Here is a 19199-nt window from a genome sequence, read left to right on the forward strand (position 1 = left end):
GGTTATTAAGGGAAGCTGCTGGAAGGAAATAAAGGTTACATGGAAATTACTGATCCTTGTATGGAAGCAATAGATAGTGTGAGACTCCAACTTTTGGTTTCTCAACATCTTGGAGTCATACATATTTAGCCTAGAGATAATATGTCATTTTCCCATAGTCACCCACAGTTAAGTGTTGTCATAGAAATTCAAGACACTGATTTCCAATGGAGCACCCTGCACTTGGTGGTTTGAAAATAAATGAGCTAACCCAGTTTCTTCAAAATATGCAATACCTTGTGAGTACCTTGTGATAGGGTAATGTCTTAAGTATTTCATTTTCTAGAACACATGTTATCTGTTATATTTGTTTTTTAAAGTGATCATTAAGATTCCTACAGTAGTCATTCATTATTCACCCTAATGTTCTGTCTTCCAATAGAAAAAGTACAGTAAATTGCTATTGGAAAATATTTTTCTGGTCTCTATGTTGAGTCCTATCAAGATTCAGATTTTATGTCTGTCCTTTCTTGATGTATATGACTTAAAGGTTGATTTGCTGACATGGTCCAGAAGGCTTAGGTTTGGTTTCTCTCTTGGTGTTAGGTGTTCACCTCCCTAATCTGCAATCACCAAGTAGGCAGTCTTCCTACCTTGGACAGAACCAGTGTTTGATCAAAGGCATACCATTGTGAACCTTAATCAAAGAGAGATGAATTGCCTATTATCTTTTATGGTCTATATGAAGCTTACTTAGGAAAATATACTACATATCGATTCACATAAAGAATCTTATCTTGAACTTTCCAAGTTCTAGTTAACGATCTACATGTTCTTTTTGGAAGTTAACCATTGTTTCATATATGTTTTGTAACTGAAAATCAATTTGAGCTGCATGTGATTGTCAGTACATTTATTGTTTGGGGGATAAAAATCCACCTTTTAGGATACATTCTGTAGAGTTCTTTCAGGCTTGCTGTAGAAGAGGAAGGTTTTAGATTGGTATAATATGTCTTAATCTGGCATGTGGACATTCTCACGAAAGAGACACCATTAATTTTGTTTGTTTAAATAATCTTTAAATTTTGGAGTAAGTTTGGATTTACAGAAGAGTTGCAGAGATAGTACAGCATTCCCATAAGCCCTTCTCCCAGGTTCCCCTCATGTTGATATCTTACACAACTATTGCTCATTTGTCAAAACTAAGAAAATTAACACTGGTAAGTACTATTAACCAAACTCCAAACTGTATTTGGATTTCACCATTCTGCCACAAATGTTTTTTTTCTGTTCCAGGATTCAACCCAGGATATCAAATTGCCTGTAGTCAGTCTGTCTCCTTAGTCTTCTCTGGTCTATGACAAGTTCTTAGTTCTGTGGTTTTCCTAACCTCCATCACTTGATTGACATAGTAGTGGCCCAATCTCTTCCCCATAAAGTAACTATTTTCTACTTTTCATATTTTCACACATTGATGGTGAAAATATGCATTGGTGTAGTCTTTTGGGCAAAGACCTGTACGTACACATACATATAAAGATAGTCACTGTAACTTTGTTAGAGAAAAACAAAAATTAAAACAGAATATAAAGCTTATCAGTAGCTAAATGAGTGAATATGCTACGTCCTTGATATGGAATATTATGCTGCCATTAGGGCTTTCAGACCTGTATTGTCAAGTGAGAAATTACAAAGCTAAGTATATACCTTCATATAAGTATATATGTTTTATGTGATTATAGAACATGTGTTTTTAACATTGTTTATATCAATGAGAAGTAGGAAGGAAAATGACTGTGGTAATTATGCTTCCATTTATTTGTGCCTGTGTATGCATAGAGAGAAGCTGGTAGTCACTAGCCAGAAATCTAGTCATGTTAATCCCTTCTTTCTCATCTTCTTCACTACTGAATCTCAGAGTCCTGGTGATTTTCAAGTATGTCTTCCGTCCTTATTAAGTTAGTTATTTTTGCCTTGACTACTGAAATGCCAACTAGTCTTGCCTTGGGTTGTGTTTATCTCAAACCCACCTCAGTTTTCTTCCACAGCAGGACTCTTCAGGGACATCTGACCTTTAGACCCTGCATACTCTTCCCTGATGCCCTCTGACCTCTGTGGAAGCCAGATCTCGACTCCTGTCCTTCCACCCCTTGCACGTTACTCTGGCACCCGCAGTCACTGACGGGTTTCCACGTAGGCGGTGGACACTGTCCCTCAAGCCTTCTCTTTTGTTACTTGTTTAAACTTCTCTTTTTCCTCGGCTCCCCAGGTCTCTTCTCAACCAGTTGTTGTTCAGCTGGGCTGTACAGCACTCATATGTGTCTCTCTCTTGTACTCTAAGTGCATTGTCATGGGTTCTTCCTCTCTTTCTTTTCCCCACTAAGCAAAGGCAGAAACTGATAGTTTCATTCTTGTAATTCTGGTATTAGCACAGTGTCTGGTACTATTTATTTGTTCCACCATTGGATGCTATCCCTTCCATCCCTCACCTGCATGCATCTTAGAATCATAACAAAAAAGTGGTTTCACATTCAGATTGGAGAGATTATAGCAGACCATCTAATTTTTTATTTTTTATTTGTTTGTACTAGGGATTGAACGCAGGGACACTAACCACTGTGCCACTCATCTCATTTGATATTTTATTTAGAGACAGGGTCTCACTGAGTTGCTGAGGCTGACTTTGAACTCTCGATCCTCCTGCCTCAGCCTCTTTAACTGCTGGGATTACAGGTGTACGCCACCATGCTGGGCTAAAATGCACCATCTTTATACTTGGCGTATATATATGCTAAGTTTGTGTATGTATGCTATAAAGATTTTTCTATAAATAACAAAACATTTTGTTTAAATTTATATGTATAGATAAGTTATGAAGGTATAATTGTGGTGTTTATACTGTACTAGTTAAACTAATGATACATTTTCTGTGTACATATTTGTGGTGAGCATAGGTAGCTTGTCAATACCGAAGTCTGGGAGTGCACATGGTGTGGTTGAAATGACTGATGCATGGTCAATGAGCAGTGCTAAGTGGTGCTCAGCAACTGAAGTGATGCCGCACCTCAGGAGTCAGCTGGAACCCAAGAAATATTAGTTTTGATATTTTGAGCTAATTATGACTTTTTAAAAAAGTGACTCATATATACTTGAAAATTCTATTTTAACCGATCACAGACCGGGCAGTAGTTAAGAACTGAGTGATATATTTTGGGTGCTGTTTTCACAGCATTTAGAAAGAGATATTTGGTGAAAATGTTGCTAATAAACACTGTAGAAAATAGAAAAGTTTCTGTTTGAATGATGAGAACACAAATTATACCCTTTCATACCAGCTCGCGTTTCAGAAAAGACATGTTCATTTTTCCAGTGAAACCAACTTCACTTTAAAGGGTAGCGGTTTGAAAGGTGAACTGTTCATAACATTGAGCAGGGTAGGATTTGTGAGTAGGTGTGTTACTAGAATTTTTAATGCTATTTCAATATTTTTAATAGCAATAATTTGTGGGAAGCCAAACTTGTCTAGCAGAATCAGATTAGACTGAGCCATGGGACACAGGCCTGCCTTCCAGGAACTAGCAGCCACAGAAGTATGTGGGCTGCCTGGGAGTGGTTCCCTGTCCAGTTTCCCTGAGAGAATGGCTCCCCTAACTCCACCCCATCCTGTCCATCACAGAAGCTCCTCCCCATCTGGGCCCCTTTACCTGTGTGTGTCAGGGTGCACTGGCTTTGTAGGATGAGTTTGGCAGGGTTCCTTTCTTTTCTGTTTCATAGACTAATTTGAGGAGGATTAATATTAGTTCTTTGAGGTCTGGTAGAATTTGGCCAAGAATCCCCTTGGTCCTTACTTTTCTTTGTTGGAAGACTGTTAACTGCTGCTTCAATTTCATTACTTGAAATTGATCTGTTTTAAGTTTTCTATATCCTCCTTCATCTTGGGTGGGTCATAGGTCTCTAGGTATTTTGTCAGTATCTTCAAGTTTTTCTAGCTTATTGGAGTAGAAACTTCCAAAATAGTTCGTGCTGATCCTCTATTTCATAGTGTCTGTGGTGATATTTCCTTTTTCATCTCAGATTTTGATAATATGAATGTTTTCCCTCTTTCTTTTGGTTGGTTCAGCTAAGGGCTTATCAATTTTGTTTATCCTTTCAAAAATCCAATTCCTTGTTTTGTTGCTCTTTGTTTTTTGTTTTTTTTTTTTTTTTTCATCTCAATTTCATTGATTTCAGCTCTGATTTTAATTATTTCCTGTCTTCTACTGATTTTGGTTTTGGTTTCTTCTTTTTCCAGGGCCTTGAGATGCAGTGTTAGATTATTTATTTGGTATATTTCTATTCTTTTAATGTATGAACTCAATGCTATGAACTTCCCTCTTAGAACTGTCTTCATAGTGCCCAGAGATTTTGATGTGTTGTTTTGCTATTCTCATTTACCTCTAAATGTTTTTTTTATCTTCCGTGATTTCTTCTGCTATCTATTCATCATTCAAAAGTGTATTAATCTCCAGATACCAGAGTGATTTCTGTTTTTTATCTTATCGTTGATTTCTAATTTCATTTCTGATAGAATACAAGATATTACCTCTTTTATTGTGTTTGCTCAGATTTGCTTTGTGATCCTAAATATGGTCTATTTTGAAAACTGTTCTATGTGCTGCTGAGAAGAAAATGAATTCAGTCATTGATAAGTGAAATACTCTACAGATATCTGTTAGATCCATATTATTAATTGTATTTTTTAGTTTTGAAGAACCTTAACTTAGTTTTTGTTTGGATGATATATCCAATGGTGACAGAAACATGTTGAAGTCACCTAATATTATTGTATTGTGGTCTCTTTGATTCTTAATGTTGAGAAGGGTTTATTTGATGTATATAGATGCTTTGTTGCTTGGGACTTAAGTATTTACAATCAATTTATCTTGTTGATATATGATTTCTGTAAGCAGTATGAAATGACCTTTGTCTCTTCTGATTAATCTTTGCTTAAAGTCCACTTTATCTGATATGAGACTATAAACCCTTGCTCGGTTATGAGTCCCATGTGAATTGTGCGTTTTTCCCATTCCTTTTCCTTCAGTCTGTGAATGTCTTGCCTGTGAGGTAAGTTTCTTATAAACAGTGTATTGTTGGGTTTTGTTTTTCAATCCAATCTGTGAACCTGTCTTTTGGTCAAAGAGTTTACACCATTTATATTTAATGTTATTATCAATAAATGATTTTTATTTCCTGCCATTTTGATTCATTTCCAATGTTAAAATTGGACTTGATTCTCCTTTGATTGACTTTTTCTAATGTAATTCCTCCCTATGATGGATTTCATTTTTATTTTCATTTCTTCTCCATGAAGTATTTTATTGAGTTTGTTTTATTGTATAGGCTTTCTAGTTATGAATTCTTCTACTCTTGTTTGTCATGGAAAATTTTTATCTCATCATCAATTCTGATGCTTAATTTTTGCTGGGTATAGTATTCTTGGTTGGCATTCATCTTCTTTCAGTGCTTCCTATATATTATCACAAGCCCTTCTGGCTCTTAAGGTCTGGGTTGAGAAATCAGTTGAAATCTGGATTGGCTTACCAATCCAGTGTGACCAATCATTTTTCTCCTATAGTTTTTAAAATCTTATCTTTATTCCATGTGTTAGGCATTTTCATAATAATGTGTTTAGGAGTGGATCTATTGTGACTTTGTATATTGGGAGTTCTGTATGCCTCTTATATTTAAATTTCCATCTGATTCTTAAAGTTTGGAAATTTTTCTTATTTCATTGAAAAGATTGTACATCTCTTTAGCTTGTATTTTAGAGCCTTCATCTACACCAGTGATTCTTAAATTTGGCTTCTTGATGTTATCCCAGATTTCTTGAATAACCTGTTCATGTTCTCTTAACATCTTTTCTTTATGGTCAACCTTATAATTTCAAAATTATGTACTTTGAGGATTAAAAATCTGTCTTCAAAGTGATCTAATCTACTGGTGATGCTTTCCATTGAATTTTTAATTTGGCTTATTGATTCTTTTTCTTCATATTTGAGATTTTATTGGCTGTATTGAGAATCAGTACATAGACATTTCACTTTGTACACAATTCTTAACACACATACTGGAAATCTAAAAAGCCTTGTACTGTGATTCTTTTTCAGTTATTCTAGTGACTTTCCAGCTTTGAATTTGGAGGCAAATTTTTCTTAATAGAATATCAAGTACCAATATCTTTGAATGCTGTTGTTATTTAGGTCCCACAAATTCAAAACTTTGTCACACACCCTACATACTCAAACTTTCAATCTTTCACAGCACATTAAAAATATTAGGAAAACTAAGACTTCCATGACCAAAGATGTTACAGAGCACACACGATTCTGACAGCAATGATGCAGTAGTGGACTTCTTCAGGAAACAGTTCTATTCAAACACAGGAATAGAAGTAATTTAAAATATATAAGACATTAAATGCAAGACTGTGACTCCAAACTGCCACTTAACATGCTTTGTATCGTAGGTATAAAACTGACCCCCACCTATGGAATGTTAAGCTGACACCCAGGGCAGTCCCAGCCTCCCATATTTCAATATCCCACTATTTGATGGTTGTACCCAAAAATAACCAGCAAATGATTTCACTTCTAAAAAAAAAATCATTTATACTTAAAAAATAGGATGAGGTGGGAATCCCTCCTTTTCAAAAATGTTTCTAGAGCTACTGAAAAACTTGCATTTACAAAGCAGTTGATAAAAACCATCAACTTGTGCAGGAAGGGAAACAGGACATGCGTACACGATAGGACGTGGTGTTCGGCGGATCGGACTTGGCTTCTTTCTCTGCTGCTTCGTCAGAGGCTGGACCCTCCTGGTTTTCAGCCTCTCCATTTTCGGCGGGTAAGTCTTTAGTGTCCCGGTCAGTCGCTGCAGCCCGTTTTCCCTTTGGTTTGAGCTGTGTCGGAAGGTTCCTCCTGGGCCGAGCCTCCGGAGGCTGGCCTCCGCCTGGGCTTCCCCTGCCTCCTGGAGGCCGCGGGAGCTTCCCAGGCTGCGCCCCTGGTGCCGGCGCCTCCCCGTTTATTGATTCTTTTATTTCCAGGGTTTCTGTTTGGTTCTCTTTCAGAATCTCTGTCTCTTTAGTGAAGTGATCTTTCACTTCCAGTGTTTTCTCTGATTTCACTCCTTACTTTCTTTTCAGCTCATAGAACATTTTAACTCTGAACTTTCTAGATTCCTTCTCTGGCATTTCCTCCAGTCCGTTGCTCAAGCATTGAGGGCTGTTTGGGATGATTTGTTTACTTGCATTTTCATGTTGTTTGTACGTCTGCCCATCCATCAGTGTAGTTCCCACTTCTAAGTGAAGGACGACTTGGTGAGCTTCTTCCTCATGAGAGCCCTGGGTTGGGTGACTATCTAGGTAATGATATTTTAAGTCAGTGCTAAGTCAGCTCTCAATCTCTGCGGATCTCAAGATCAGCACCACTTCAAGAGATGCCGCTGAGCCCTATCAACTGCAGAGCCACGCCTCATTCTGGACAACCTTACAAGAAATGAAAGCTTTTTGTAATTGCTCTCCGCAGTTCCTCAAGTTCAGGTACAAACCTGCCACTTTGGAATAGGTCAGTAAATTTAGTAAACTTACTATAACCATGAGTGTTAAAAGGGAGAAGGAAGAAAGAGTGGCCAAAAAAAGAGGGGAGATATAATAGAATAATAATTCACTCCAAGGTAGAAAGGAGGAAGATGGTTTTTGAGGTAGTAGCAGATAATGCAAGAGGATGAGTTGGGGACAAGAGGGGCTTGGAAAACAGAGACAGGAAGACTGATGCCAATTAATGCCTCAGACCATGAGATGAGATACAGTCAAGTGAGTTCCAGGTACAGTGTTGGCTATTGGGTAACAGTTATCATTCAAGTTTAAGAGTTTTTATATGATCAGAGTTGACATTAGAGGTGTTTGCAGTAAATATGTCAAGGTGAAGAAATTTCTTGTTGAATTTTGGTTTGGATCTCTTTGAGGTTTGGACATTTAGCAGATGTCCATTGGTCTTTGGCTCTGGATCTCTCACAAGTTGCAGGGCCACAGGAGCCAAGCCCCTGGTTGTCATGACCCTCCCAGCAGCGGCTTCTGGGTTGTCCGCTCAGAGGCCTGCAGCTGAATCTTGGAGGGTGCAGTGTTGTGAGGGCTGTTTCTGCTGTGTTCCGTATGCAGGATGCAGGCTCTGAGGCGCTCTGTGTCTGCTGTGGGTTGCGTGTGCTTGCTCCTCTCGGTAGCCTCCTTTTCATGGTAGTGAAGATCCTGGCGGCTGTGAGCGCAGTGACTCTGGTTGTGGGTGTCCCACGTGTGTTCTGTGGTGCAGAAGTATTCCCCTGGCAGCGCCACTCTCCGGGTACGGTGGTGAAGGGTCCCATGTGGTTCACCCGCCTGTCTTTTCTGCTGCCCCAGATTGTGAATGGTGGGCAGGGGATTCACTGCCTCTATTTACTAAGTCTGATGCGAGCTCCCATGAGTGTCAGCAATGCCGTTTCACTCCCCGGCTGTGATCCTGGGTCAGGCTGTGTGCCAAGTAAGGCTGGGAGTCATCCCTTCTTTCTCTGTGGGCTCTGGTAATTCTCCATCAGGTCTCCATGTCACTGAATGTTCAGGCACTGTCGGGAGCTCTTTGGACTGCCCAGAGACAGAGGCGATGCCTCTCTTAGAAATTTCTCAGTGCAAAAGTGCTGAGAAAACCGCCCAGTTGTATGGTGATGCTCTGTTCAAAGGGAAGGTCCTTGGTAGGCAAGGAATTTTATTAGCTCATAACCTTGGGTTCAAACACCTGCTGCCCGAGGCAGAGAATTAGAGGCACAAGCTGATAGGCCCTAACTGGGCTTCAGCTCAGTTCACCTTGAAGAAGCTTTCTCACAGTAAATCTTTCTGATGTTTAAATCTGTATAATGAAAGTGCTGAACTTGCTCATCGTGCTCAGCCTTCCCCACCAGAGGCCCTGACTTTTCCTCTGCTCTCTGTCGCTCTGTCTTTTTCCTAATCCCCTCATTGAGCAGTTGGCGTAGCCCTGAATAAACCGTCACCTTGGCCCTGACAAGGCAGCTTTCCCCTGATATGGCCCTTCCATCCTGGGTCCTGTCCTTGGGCTTCCGTGGTGCCTCCCCCCAGCGTTGCTGGTCAGGGCCTGGTGATTCCGGGGCTAAGCTGCTTCGTTGCCCTGTCTGAGTTGAGCTTTCTGCCCTGCCTGGGCTTCCAAGGCTGAGCAGGGTTAGGCGAGTTCCTGGCACAGTTCGCACCAGCCTGATCCGTTCCCCTTGCTCGTGGTGAGGGCGGGAGAGAGGGTTTCAGTGAATCCTGACTAGCAGTGGTCCTTCTAGAAGTTCTTTCTGGCCAGATTCTTAAGAGGCCCCGCTGCAGGGGACTGCCCCCTGGTTTAGTTTGCAGCTGTCTGGGCGTGGGAAGGCCCATGCTGATGTGAGGGGGTGATGGCTCCTGGCTCCTTGCTGTTGCACTTTGGTTTTAAGCTGATTGCTGTCTTGAGGAGCCTTCTGTTAGCCACACTTTAAGTTTTGTCTGTCTTTCCAAAGTGTTGTTAGGAGGATTATCTGCCCTTGCTTCTCTCTCCTGTCCCTTCCCCCTTCCCATCCCCAGGTTGGGTCTGGGTTCAGGGGACTCTGAGTTTGTTTTCTACTCTGGTAACCTATCTTCCACATCTCCGACCTTGTAATATTGAGTCTTGTTTTTCATTTTTTAAAGAACTTTTAAAACATTATTTAGTTTAAAGTGACCATAAGTGATATATTTGTTTTTCAATTTTTTATAGATGTCCTATATATGTGACAATGGAACATAATGGATTAAAATAGTTGGTTAGTTAAGAATTGTTAGAATATTAAATTCTCAGTAAAATTACCAGTAATTCTGGGACAGATTTTCTGTAGATTATCCAAGTCAAAGGGGTAAATGGAAAAGAAATCATAAGAAGACGTGAAATATATGATTTATAGAAGAAAATGTAAAGTTGGGAATTAACAGATACTGGTTAACTCAGTCATAGCCAATGAAAGAAATAGAGGAACCATATAATTTATCACAAGCAGACATACTTCTGAGAACAATTTGACTGCAATAACAGGTGTAAATGGATATTGTTCTGGGATCAGTATATATGGTTAAACTACATAGTGCACATTTTTTAGTTTTTGGGATCATATAAGATAATTCCAGATACTTTAAGAAAATGCCAATAAGCATAACAACATGTTTTTTTTTTTTTTCTTCTTTCCCTGTTTGGCATCAATATTGAGTCTTAGAGCATCTATTTTGTCACCCATCTCTCTATTCTGCTTTTCCTTTGTGGTCTCTTTTTGTGTTGTGAGGAGATCAGAACTCACTGCCTAGCTCATTTCTGTCATCTTCCTGTCCATGAATGAATTTTTAAAAGGTTTTTTGTAAATAATCTGTGAATGCCATGCTTAACAACTTCTGTGCATATAGAATATTTTCAAGTACAAATTCCAAACGGCTGGTTTCTGTGTATACAATTGCATAGTCAACAGCTAAGGTAAATCATTGTCTGGTGTAGTTGTCTAAAGCAAACAATAATGATACAGTAACTGAATTAATTTATTTTTTAAAATCCTATTGATTATATAGGAGGACCCCCTTTTTTAAAATTTGGTCCCCCAACTCCCATTATTCAAGACCCTACAGAATACATTCTATAGGAAATAATATTAATAAATTAAAAATGTTTTATCAATAAATTAAAAATGTTTGGAAGAATTTGAAATAATCAAAGAAAATTCACCCCTCCCCCATCCAATCCCATCCTCATCCCCTGGGAAGTGAAACTTTTGGTATGTTGAACTGCATCCAGATTATCTTTTCTCTGTTTCCTAGTGATCTGGAGCCCGAGTGGCTGGAAAGCGTGCAGAAAAGTGGAGAATTGTTTTACGTGGAGTTGAGCGAGGGCGAAGAGGGGAGCCTCCTTCCCGAGACACCGACCGTGAACCACGTCAGGTTCAGTGAAAATGAGGTCATCATTGAGGAGGGTGACCAGGAAGAAAGGAAAACGTGCGAGCCCAAGCTCAGGAGGCTTACCAAGATCTTAAAAAGTAAAAGACTTTTACCCAAGCGCAACAATAAAAAAAGTAGCAGTGATAATGGGCCAGTATCCATTCTAAAGCATCAATCCAGTCAGAAGACAGGAGTCATTATCCAACAGCGGTACAAAGATGTAAGTGTTTATGTCAACCCCAAAAAGCTCACCATCGCAAAAGCCAGAGAGCAGCTCAGACTTCTAGAAGTGCTGGTTGGAATCATCCACCAGACCAAGTGGAGCTGGAGAAGAAGTGGAAAGCAGGGTGATGGAGAAAAGCTTGTGGTCCATGGCCTCGTACCAGGAGGAGCTGCCATGAAGAGTGGTCAGGTAGTAATTGGTAAGTGTCGCTGATGAACGTCCGTGTTGTTTGCAGAGATAGGAGGTTGATGATAATGCCTTCTGAGAGTTGTGATAAAAGAAGAGCAGTATTATAGAGTCTCCACAGATGAGGGACTAATTAGTGACCTACTGATTATTTCTCTATGGTAGAGAAATTGTTGCAATTGGTACACCACAAGGCACAGTGTTCTTAAAATAAGCAGTTCCGTGTGTTCAATACTGTGGTCCTTGTTCAGGCCTGGGAATAGCCTAATTTTCAAGTTTTGAATTACGTAATTTTATTTAAGCTTGGTTATATTTGCTGACAAGAAAAAGAAAATAAGTTGATTGTATGGTGATAATTTAGGCTTGAATGACTGCATCCAATAGCATGATACAAAAATCTATAATTTGTGAATAAAAATACTTTCAAATTGTATGTTTGCACTTGGGTACACTCAGTTCTTGGAGTGGTTTTAAACTGTTTCATTTGGCATACTTAGCAACAGTAGTGTTATACCTAAATTTCCTTTTAAGAATGCTTGTCATAAAATAGTCCACTGGTTTTGAGGAAAAGCGTTAAGTCCTCAAGTTATTCTGAATATGCATTAAGATGAACATTTTGTTTTACTGATAAATTTTAAGGTGTTGCATATAATGTTTGAATTAGTAGCACTCTTTTTTTTTTCTCCCTTTTGGTACCGGGGATTGAACCCAGGGGTACTTAATCCCTAAGCACATCCCAGACCTTTTTATTTTTTATTTAGAGACAGGGTCTTGCCGAGTTGCTTCGGGCCTCACTAATTTGCTGAGCTGCCTTTGAATTCACAATCTTCCTGCCTTAGCCTCCTGAGCTGCTGGGATTATAGGCATGCTCCACCATGCCTGGCCAGTAGCAATCTTATTAATTAAAGATAAGGTCAATATTTTTGGGGCTGGGGTTGTACCTCAGTGGTAGAGCACTTGCCTAGCACATGTGAGGCACTGGGTTCGATCCTCAGCATCATATAAAAATAAATTAATAAAATAAAGGTATAAAAAATTTCAACATTAGTTTAAGAAAAAAGATGAAGTCTATATTATTAATGAAACTTAAAAGTTACAATAGTTTCTAAAAGCTGACAGCCTTTTAAGTTGACCCAGTTTGAGAGATTAGACGGAGAAGACTTTAGATACTTCAGAAACATTTTTAAGTATATCTGACTTGGAGTCTGAATTTCAGCTTTTTGTTCATAGATTCAACAAATAAAACATTTTTTGAGCATCTACTAAGTGCCAAGAATGCAAAGATTGCTGTAGCAATCTGATACTCCTCTAAAGGAGCTCATATTCTCTTGGAAGGGATGGGTCACAAACAGACAGTTTCACAGTGTGATAACTGTCATGATAGAACTTATACAGAGTGTCCTCCAGAATTGTGTAACAAAGTGTGTGTTCCAAAATGGCAGCAACAGCATCTTCACATTGTCTTCTGGTAATATGATGTTAGTACTCCCTAGGGAGAATTACATCCATGTCCTCAAGTCTAGCTGGGCCTGTAACTACAGATTAAGTGAAGTTGTGTGACTTACGAGGTTGGATCATAAAAGGTGATACTGTTTCTGCCCAGTTCTTTTGGGGATTCTTTTGGACTTCTTCTGTGAGAAGTCCAGACCATATGGAAAAGCCAGGAGTGGTGTTCTGACTGACAGACTAGCTGAGGTCCCACCCATCAGACATGAGTGAAGAAGCCTCCAAGATGCCTCCAGCCCCATCCACCACCTAGCTGTAACTGTGTGAGGAACCTCTTGTGAGAACCTTAGCTGAGCCCAGAGCCAGAACAGACAGCAAATTAATGTGGTTGTGTCAAGCCAATAAATGTTTTGGATGATTTGTAATACAGCAGTTGATAACTGGAATGGGAGCTAATGTCTACTTGTATGTTGTTAGTCCTCAAATGTCTTTCTTATAAAATAATGGGATTGAACTATTTCTCAGATTAATTTTTTTATTTTTACAGCAGGCCAAGATTCTTACTTAGGAAATCCTGCCGGGTGGTTTGCCAACCACCCATTTTCCCATCCCACGTGATGGGAAACTCCGGCTAGTGCCTTCTCTTTCTACATACCTAGGGCCTTTCCTCAGTATCTAAATGGACTGGTTTAAAGACAGATATCTACAATTCCTTTTATCCTCTTCTCTTGACATCTGGTGTAAAGGAAAGAGAATGAACCATAGAGAGGAAGAAAGCTTCTACCATTGGTGGTCCTACTATTTTTCCTTTAAGAATTCTAATTTGCTGTGACCTTTGTTAGTACACTGCCTTACCAAATATGAACAAAAGGGAAAAGAAGCCTATAGTTTCCTCTAAATGTTATAGTGTAGCATCAACTGTGAATTTCAAATAATAATCAAATAATCCAAATCAATATAATCCCTTCAACAAACATATATTGAGCACCTTCCACATACCAAGCACCATATCAATATTTTCCTTCAAACATACACAGGTATCTGTGACTCACAACAGAAAATCTACAGATAAGGAACCAATATATATATAAACTTTTTGAGAGTCTCAAAAAGTATCCGTATAAGGAAAAAAAGGAGAGATTTGACTCTCATTTCACACCATTCAGAAAAATCAATTTTGAGCAGAGTGTGCATCCACATATAAAAAAGATTTCTATAAGATAATGATAATATAATAATATATTATAATATAATATATTAGATAATTATCTATAATATAATATGATAATATAATATGATAATATGGGATAACCCTTTCAAAACTTCAGAAAGGGTTTTTATATAATATTAATCACAAAATAAAATGATGACATGTATATTAAAATTAAGAACTTGGGTCTAGCAAAAAGAGATACTATTGTAAGAGTCAAAAAGGCAGACTTTCTAGAACTGACAAGGGACTTTTATAAAATAAACTGCAAATCAGTAGTAAAAATATAGACAACCCAGTTAGATAATAGACAAGAAACCCAGGCAGATACTGCACAAAATAGGATATCCAAATGACTCTAAGATATGTGAAAGGGTTTCGACTTTAGTATTTGTCAGAGAAATATGAAAATTGAAACCACAATAAGATACCACTGCCCATGAGGCCCTTCATAATCCTGAAAGATACAATCGCAAACGCCATAGCCCTAAATGCCAAAATCCTAAAAAGAGCAAACCCCTAAGTCTAAAATCTCAAAAATCATAATCCCAGATTAAAATTCCAAATGTCAAAATCCTGAAGACTGAAATTCCTATGGGAGAGATAGAGACAGAGAGAGAGAGAGAGAGAGAGAGAGAGAGAGAGAGAGAGAAGTAGAAAACTGAATTCTGGAGATAGGATACAATATGACAGTGACAAAAACTTCTGATGACAATTAAGAGAACTTCTAGGGCTGGGGAGGAGCTCAGTGGGTAGAGTGCTTGCATGGACAGGCCCTGGGTTCAATCCCCAGCACCACAGGAGGAAAAAAAAAAAAAAAAAGAACTTTCAGTGAATTAAAGCTGCATTTTCAAAGAAGCTAGCAAAGTTCCTGACTGGTTCAAAAATAATTATGTGCATGGTCGGAGGATAAGAGAACACTTGTGTAGTGGCGTTGCTGTTTGATCATCAGTATTGTTTCTGGCAACGTGTGGAATGAATTTCCACGTGCTGGAAACATCATAGAGCTCAGCATGAAGATGGGAAGTTTAATAGGGAATGCTCATGTCAGTGTGCATCAAATTATAGAATTTCAAAAGGGGCAGGGCTCTGAAGGAAAAGAATATGAACTCCAAGGAGAACCATTCCCTAAAAGAAAAAGGGTAGCTGTTTATCACAGTGCAAGACTTCAAAGTCCAAGTGGTGAGTGTGAAAGACCGCAGGCTCTCGCAGACAACCTCCATGCCATCGCCCATAGTTTATCCCTGTATACTCTTTTTTCTATGTCAACTTATTTTTTAGCTTTTTTGGGTTTTTGGTTTTGGTTTTGCCTCTTGAGTTTTTGTTTGTTTGTATTTGTCCCCCCAGTATTTTAAATTGTCAACATTGTTTTTTACAATTATATTGTGAGTTTTACTTTCATCTCATTTTCCATACTGAAATTATAAATTGTGTGATTTTTGTGTAAAGACTTTTTTAGAGAGTTCTAATTTGTTATGGGTTGGATGTGAGATGCTCCCCCAGAAGCTCACATGTGAGACAATGCAAGGTTTGGAGGAGAAATGATTGTGTTATAGCATTAAAATAATCAGTGAATTAATCCCTGATGAGATTAACTGAATGGCAACTGGAGGCAGGTGGGGTGTGGCTGGAAGAGGTGGTTCTTGGGGGGCGAGGCTAGGGGCTATATATTTTGTATCTGGAGAGTGGAGTCTCTGCTCTGCTTCCTGATCATCAGGGAAGCCACTTCCCTCCACTCCACTCTTCCACCATGATGTTCTGCCTCACCTCGAGCCCCCAGGAATGGAGCCGGCCTTCTGTGGACTAAGACCTCTGAAACCACGAGCCCTCAAATAAACTTTTCCTCCTCTATAATTGTTCTGGTTGGGTCGTTAAGTCACAGTGGCAAAAAAACTGACTTAAATAAAATTTTTTAAATATCTGCATTTATGAGAGATGAAATGTCTAAAGTACTCAGCTCTTCAGGTGACTGCATATGTAGTGATGGCCTCTGGTGGGTTTTGATCAGTCTCTCAGAAGACGTGCATTATTAGGCTCAACACTCCAGCAATCGGCTTGAACTTTTTTAACAAGACCCCTAATGCTCAAGAAATAAAACCAAGTATCAGTAAGTGGTACAACATCAAATTAAAAATTTCAGCAGCAAAGGAGACAATTAAGAACATGAACAGAGAGCCTACAGAATGGGAGAAAATCTTTGCCAGGTACCCCTGTAATAAGGGATTAATATCCAGGAATGTTAAGAATTTTAAAAACTTAACATCAAAAATCCAAATAGCCCAATCAATAAATGGGCAAAAAACTAACAGACATTTCTCAAATGAAGAAATACAAATGACTAACATACATGGAAAAAAAAGTTCAACATTTCTAGCAGTTAGGGAAATGCAAATCAAAACTACAGTGAGATTTCATCTCACTCCAGTCAGAATGGCAGTCATCAAGAATACAAATAATAAATGCTGATGAGGATGGAAAAATGGTGCACTTGTATAATGTTGGTGGGACTCAGATTAGTGCAACCACTCTGGGAAGCAGTGTGGAGGTTCCTCAGAAGATTAGGAATGAAAATACCACATGTTCCAGCTGTTCCACTCCTTGGTATTTTTCTAGAAGAACTAAAATCAGCATACTGTGTGATGCAGGCACAAATTATTTATAGCAGCACAATTCACAAGTCAAGCTATCGAACAAGCCTGAGTGCCTATCAACAGATGGATGGATAAAGAAAATGTGATATATATACACAATGGAGTTTTACTCAGTTGTAAAGAAGAATGAAATTAACGGCATTTGCTGGTAAATGGATGAAACTGAAGAACATCGTGCTAAGTGAAATAAACTTGGCCCAGAAAGTCAAGGGTCAAATGCTTTCTCTCATATGCAGGTATTTTTCAATTTTATTCCATTATTCCTCCATTTTCCTGTCCCTCTTTCTTCCCACTCAATCCCCTTCCTCTTTTCCACTCATCTCCCTTCTATTTTCAGGGGATTCCTCCACAAACAGCTCCCCCCTTATTTTGGTCTAGCTTCTGCATTATCTTTCTGAATTTAGACTTTCAGGGATTTTATTCTTTATTATGGTGTTCAGGATTGTATCTTTTGGGATAATACCTCCAAGTACCACTACACAGACCTCAGAGCTGCTAAAATTAAAATGACTAATAATAAGAAGTATTAGAATTTGGAGTAGCAGTTGAAGAATACTGTTTGGAAAACTCTTTTAGTAGTATCTACTAAAGCTAAACGTACACATTCCTTATGATACAGAAGTTCTTCTATATGAGAATATAATTGCATTGGAAAGATATTTACCCAAATGTTCTTAGTGGTATTATCTATAATAGCTAAAATTGAAAACAACTGATAAGGATAATCCAACAGGTAAATGGATCATTTCTAAAATGTTGTCACAATCTAATGTCATATGGCAATAAAAATAAACCATAGCTACATGCAGCAACATAGATATTTCTCATAATCATAATATCAAGCAAAAGCTAAGCACAAACTAGCAAAACTAATCAAGATGTTGGAAGTCAGAAAAGTCTTTGGGGAATAGAAGAGGTAGGAATTGGGAAGGTGTATATATTATTTTTACATTACTATAACAAAAGAGCTGAGGCAGTTAATAGAAAAAGAAAAGGCTTATTAGGCTCACGGTTCTGAAGGTTCCAGTTCAAGATCAAGTGGCCCCCATTGTTTGGGGTCTCTAGCAAGTTAGCACATCATGGTGGGAGCATGTAGTGGAGCAAGTTGCTCACTTCATAAGCCAGGAAACAGAAGAGAGGAAAGGAGTGGAGGCCCACAGTCTTATTCAAGGTCATGCCCCAGTGACCTAAGACATCCCACTAGGCCCCACTCCTAAAGGTTCCACTACCACCTCAGAGTGCCACCCCAGGGACCAGGCCTTTAACACACAGACCTTTAGAAGACGTTCATCAAACCTTAACTGGTTGCAAGCAGAATTTTGGATACTACTCTGACTTAAGTATGATTGCACAGATGTATTCACCCATGGTGATTCATTGTGTCATATGCCTACAACATTTGCACTTTTCTGCATGTGCATTAAATAGCAATAAAGTTAGAAAAATGAGGGTCATGATTTCAACTTTGAAATGGGAAAGAGGTAAAATTATTGTTTCATCCGTGGTGCGTAGCGGAATGTTTGGCTCAGGATAAACCCTCAAAAAAAAAAAAAAAAGACAATTACTGAATCAATGAATACATATCTAAAAAGAATATGTACAGGGAAAACAATGAGAAGTGACTATAAACAGAGAATGCAGCCAACCGCTAACAGTATATGGGTTAGTGTAGAGGCATTATAGATGATCATTTTCTCTATTCATATTTTTATAATTTTATGATTATGTCCCATATTTTTAAAATTATGCATTTTAGAAATAAAGAGTGGACTGTGTTAGTGTCATCCTGGATTTAGCTAATCCCACAAGTATGCCTACGGAAGGAATTTCTCACTCATTTCTTTCATAGTCGTTTCACGCTGTGGCCAGTGGTCGAGTTCTGAAGTGACCTCATGGGCAGAGGGATCATGAAAAGGTAGTGTGGGTGATGCAGCTCCCAACGTTGATCTCTGCTGTCCAGCTAAAGAGAGACCAGCGTTGACAGAGGGCCTGGCCAGGACAGGCAGACCAGTGGCTCTTCCTCCTTCAAGACAGCCAGTATTTGTCTTCATTCTTTGAGGGATTTCCTGCCTTTTCAGGGTGCCATTTTTGTTATTCCCACTTCCAAATCCTTGGATCTTAATATTTTAAAAACATATTTCTATTTCTGAATTTTTCTTAAAGTTTGGCAGTCAACCAGTAGCTCCTTGGCTCTCCATAGTCAGCTCCTGTGTCCAGACCAGATCCAATGCAATTTCCTCCTTTATCTCTGTTATAGAAGCTGCATGTCCTTAGCAGGAATCATGTGTTAATGTTCTAGGCACCCATACCCCTACTGACAAAGTACAACAGTTTTAATTTCAAGCTCTTTTCACATAACTTCCAGTGTTCTCCCTTGTGATTACTGAATAGATTTGTATGACACACTTGTATCTCTTTTTTAAATTGTTAGATGTTTTAAGAAATCTTTTTGATATGTAACATTCATTCATTATATACTCAAATCTTAAGTGTATACTTGATGTTGACCTACGT

At 38.7% G+C, this 19199-nt stretch overlaps 1 protein-coding gene across 2 annotated transcripts in view; it reads left to right on the forward strand.

The window, feature by feature from the left end:
• The window catches only part of INTU (inturned planar cell polarity protein), an 84656-nt gene that overhangs the window by 1271 nt on the left and 64186 nt on the right, over positions 1-19199 (forward strand). For both annotated transcript variants that reach the window (XM_079153678.1, XM_079153679.1), the window contains exon 2: positions 10853-11391. In XM_079153678.1, the coding sequence (XP_079009804.1) occupies positions 10853-11391 (539 nt within the window). The remainder of the gene's footprint in view (positions 1-10852; positions 11392-19199) is intronic.

The sequence above is a fragment of the Sciurus vulgaris genome (genome assembly GCF_902686455.1).
Source record: "Sciurus vulgaris genome assembly, chromosome: 9".
Lineage (NCBI taxonomy): Eukaryota > Metazoa > Chordata > Mammalia > Rodentia > Sciuridae > Sciurus > Sciurus vulgaris.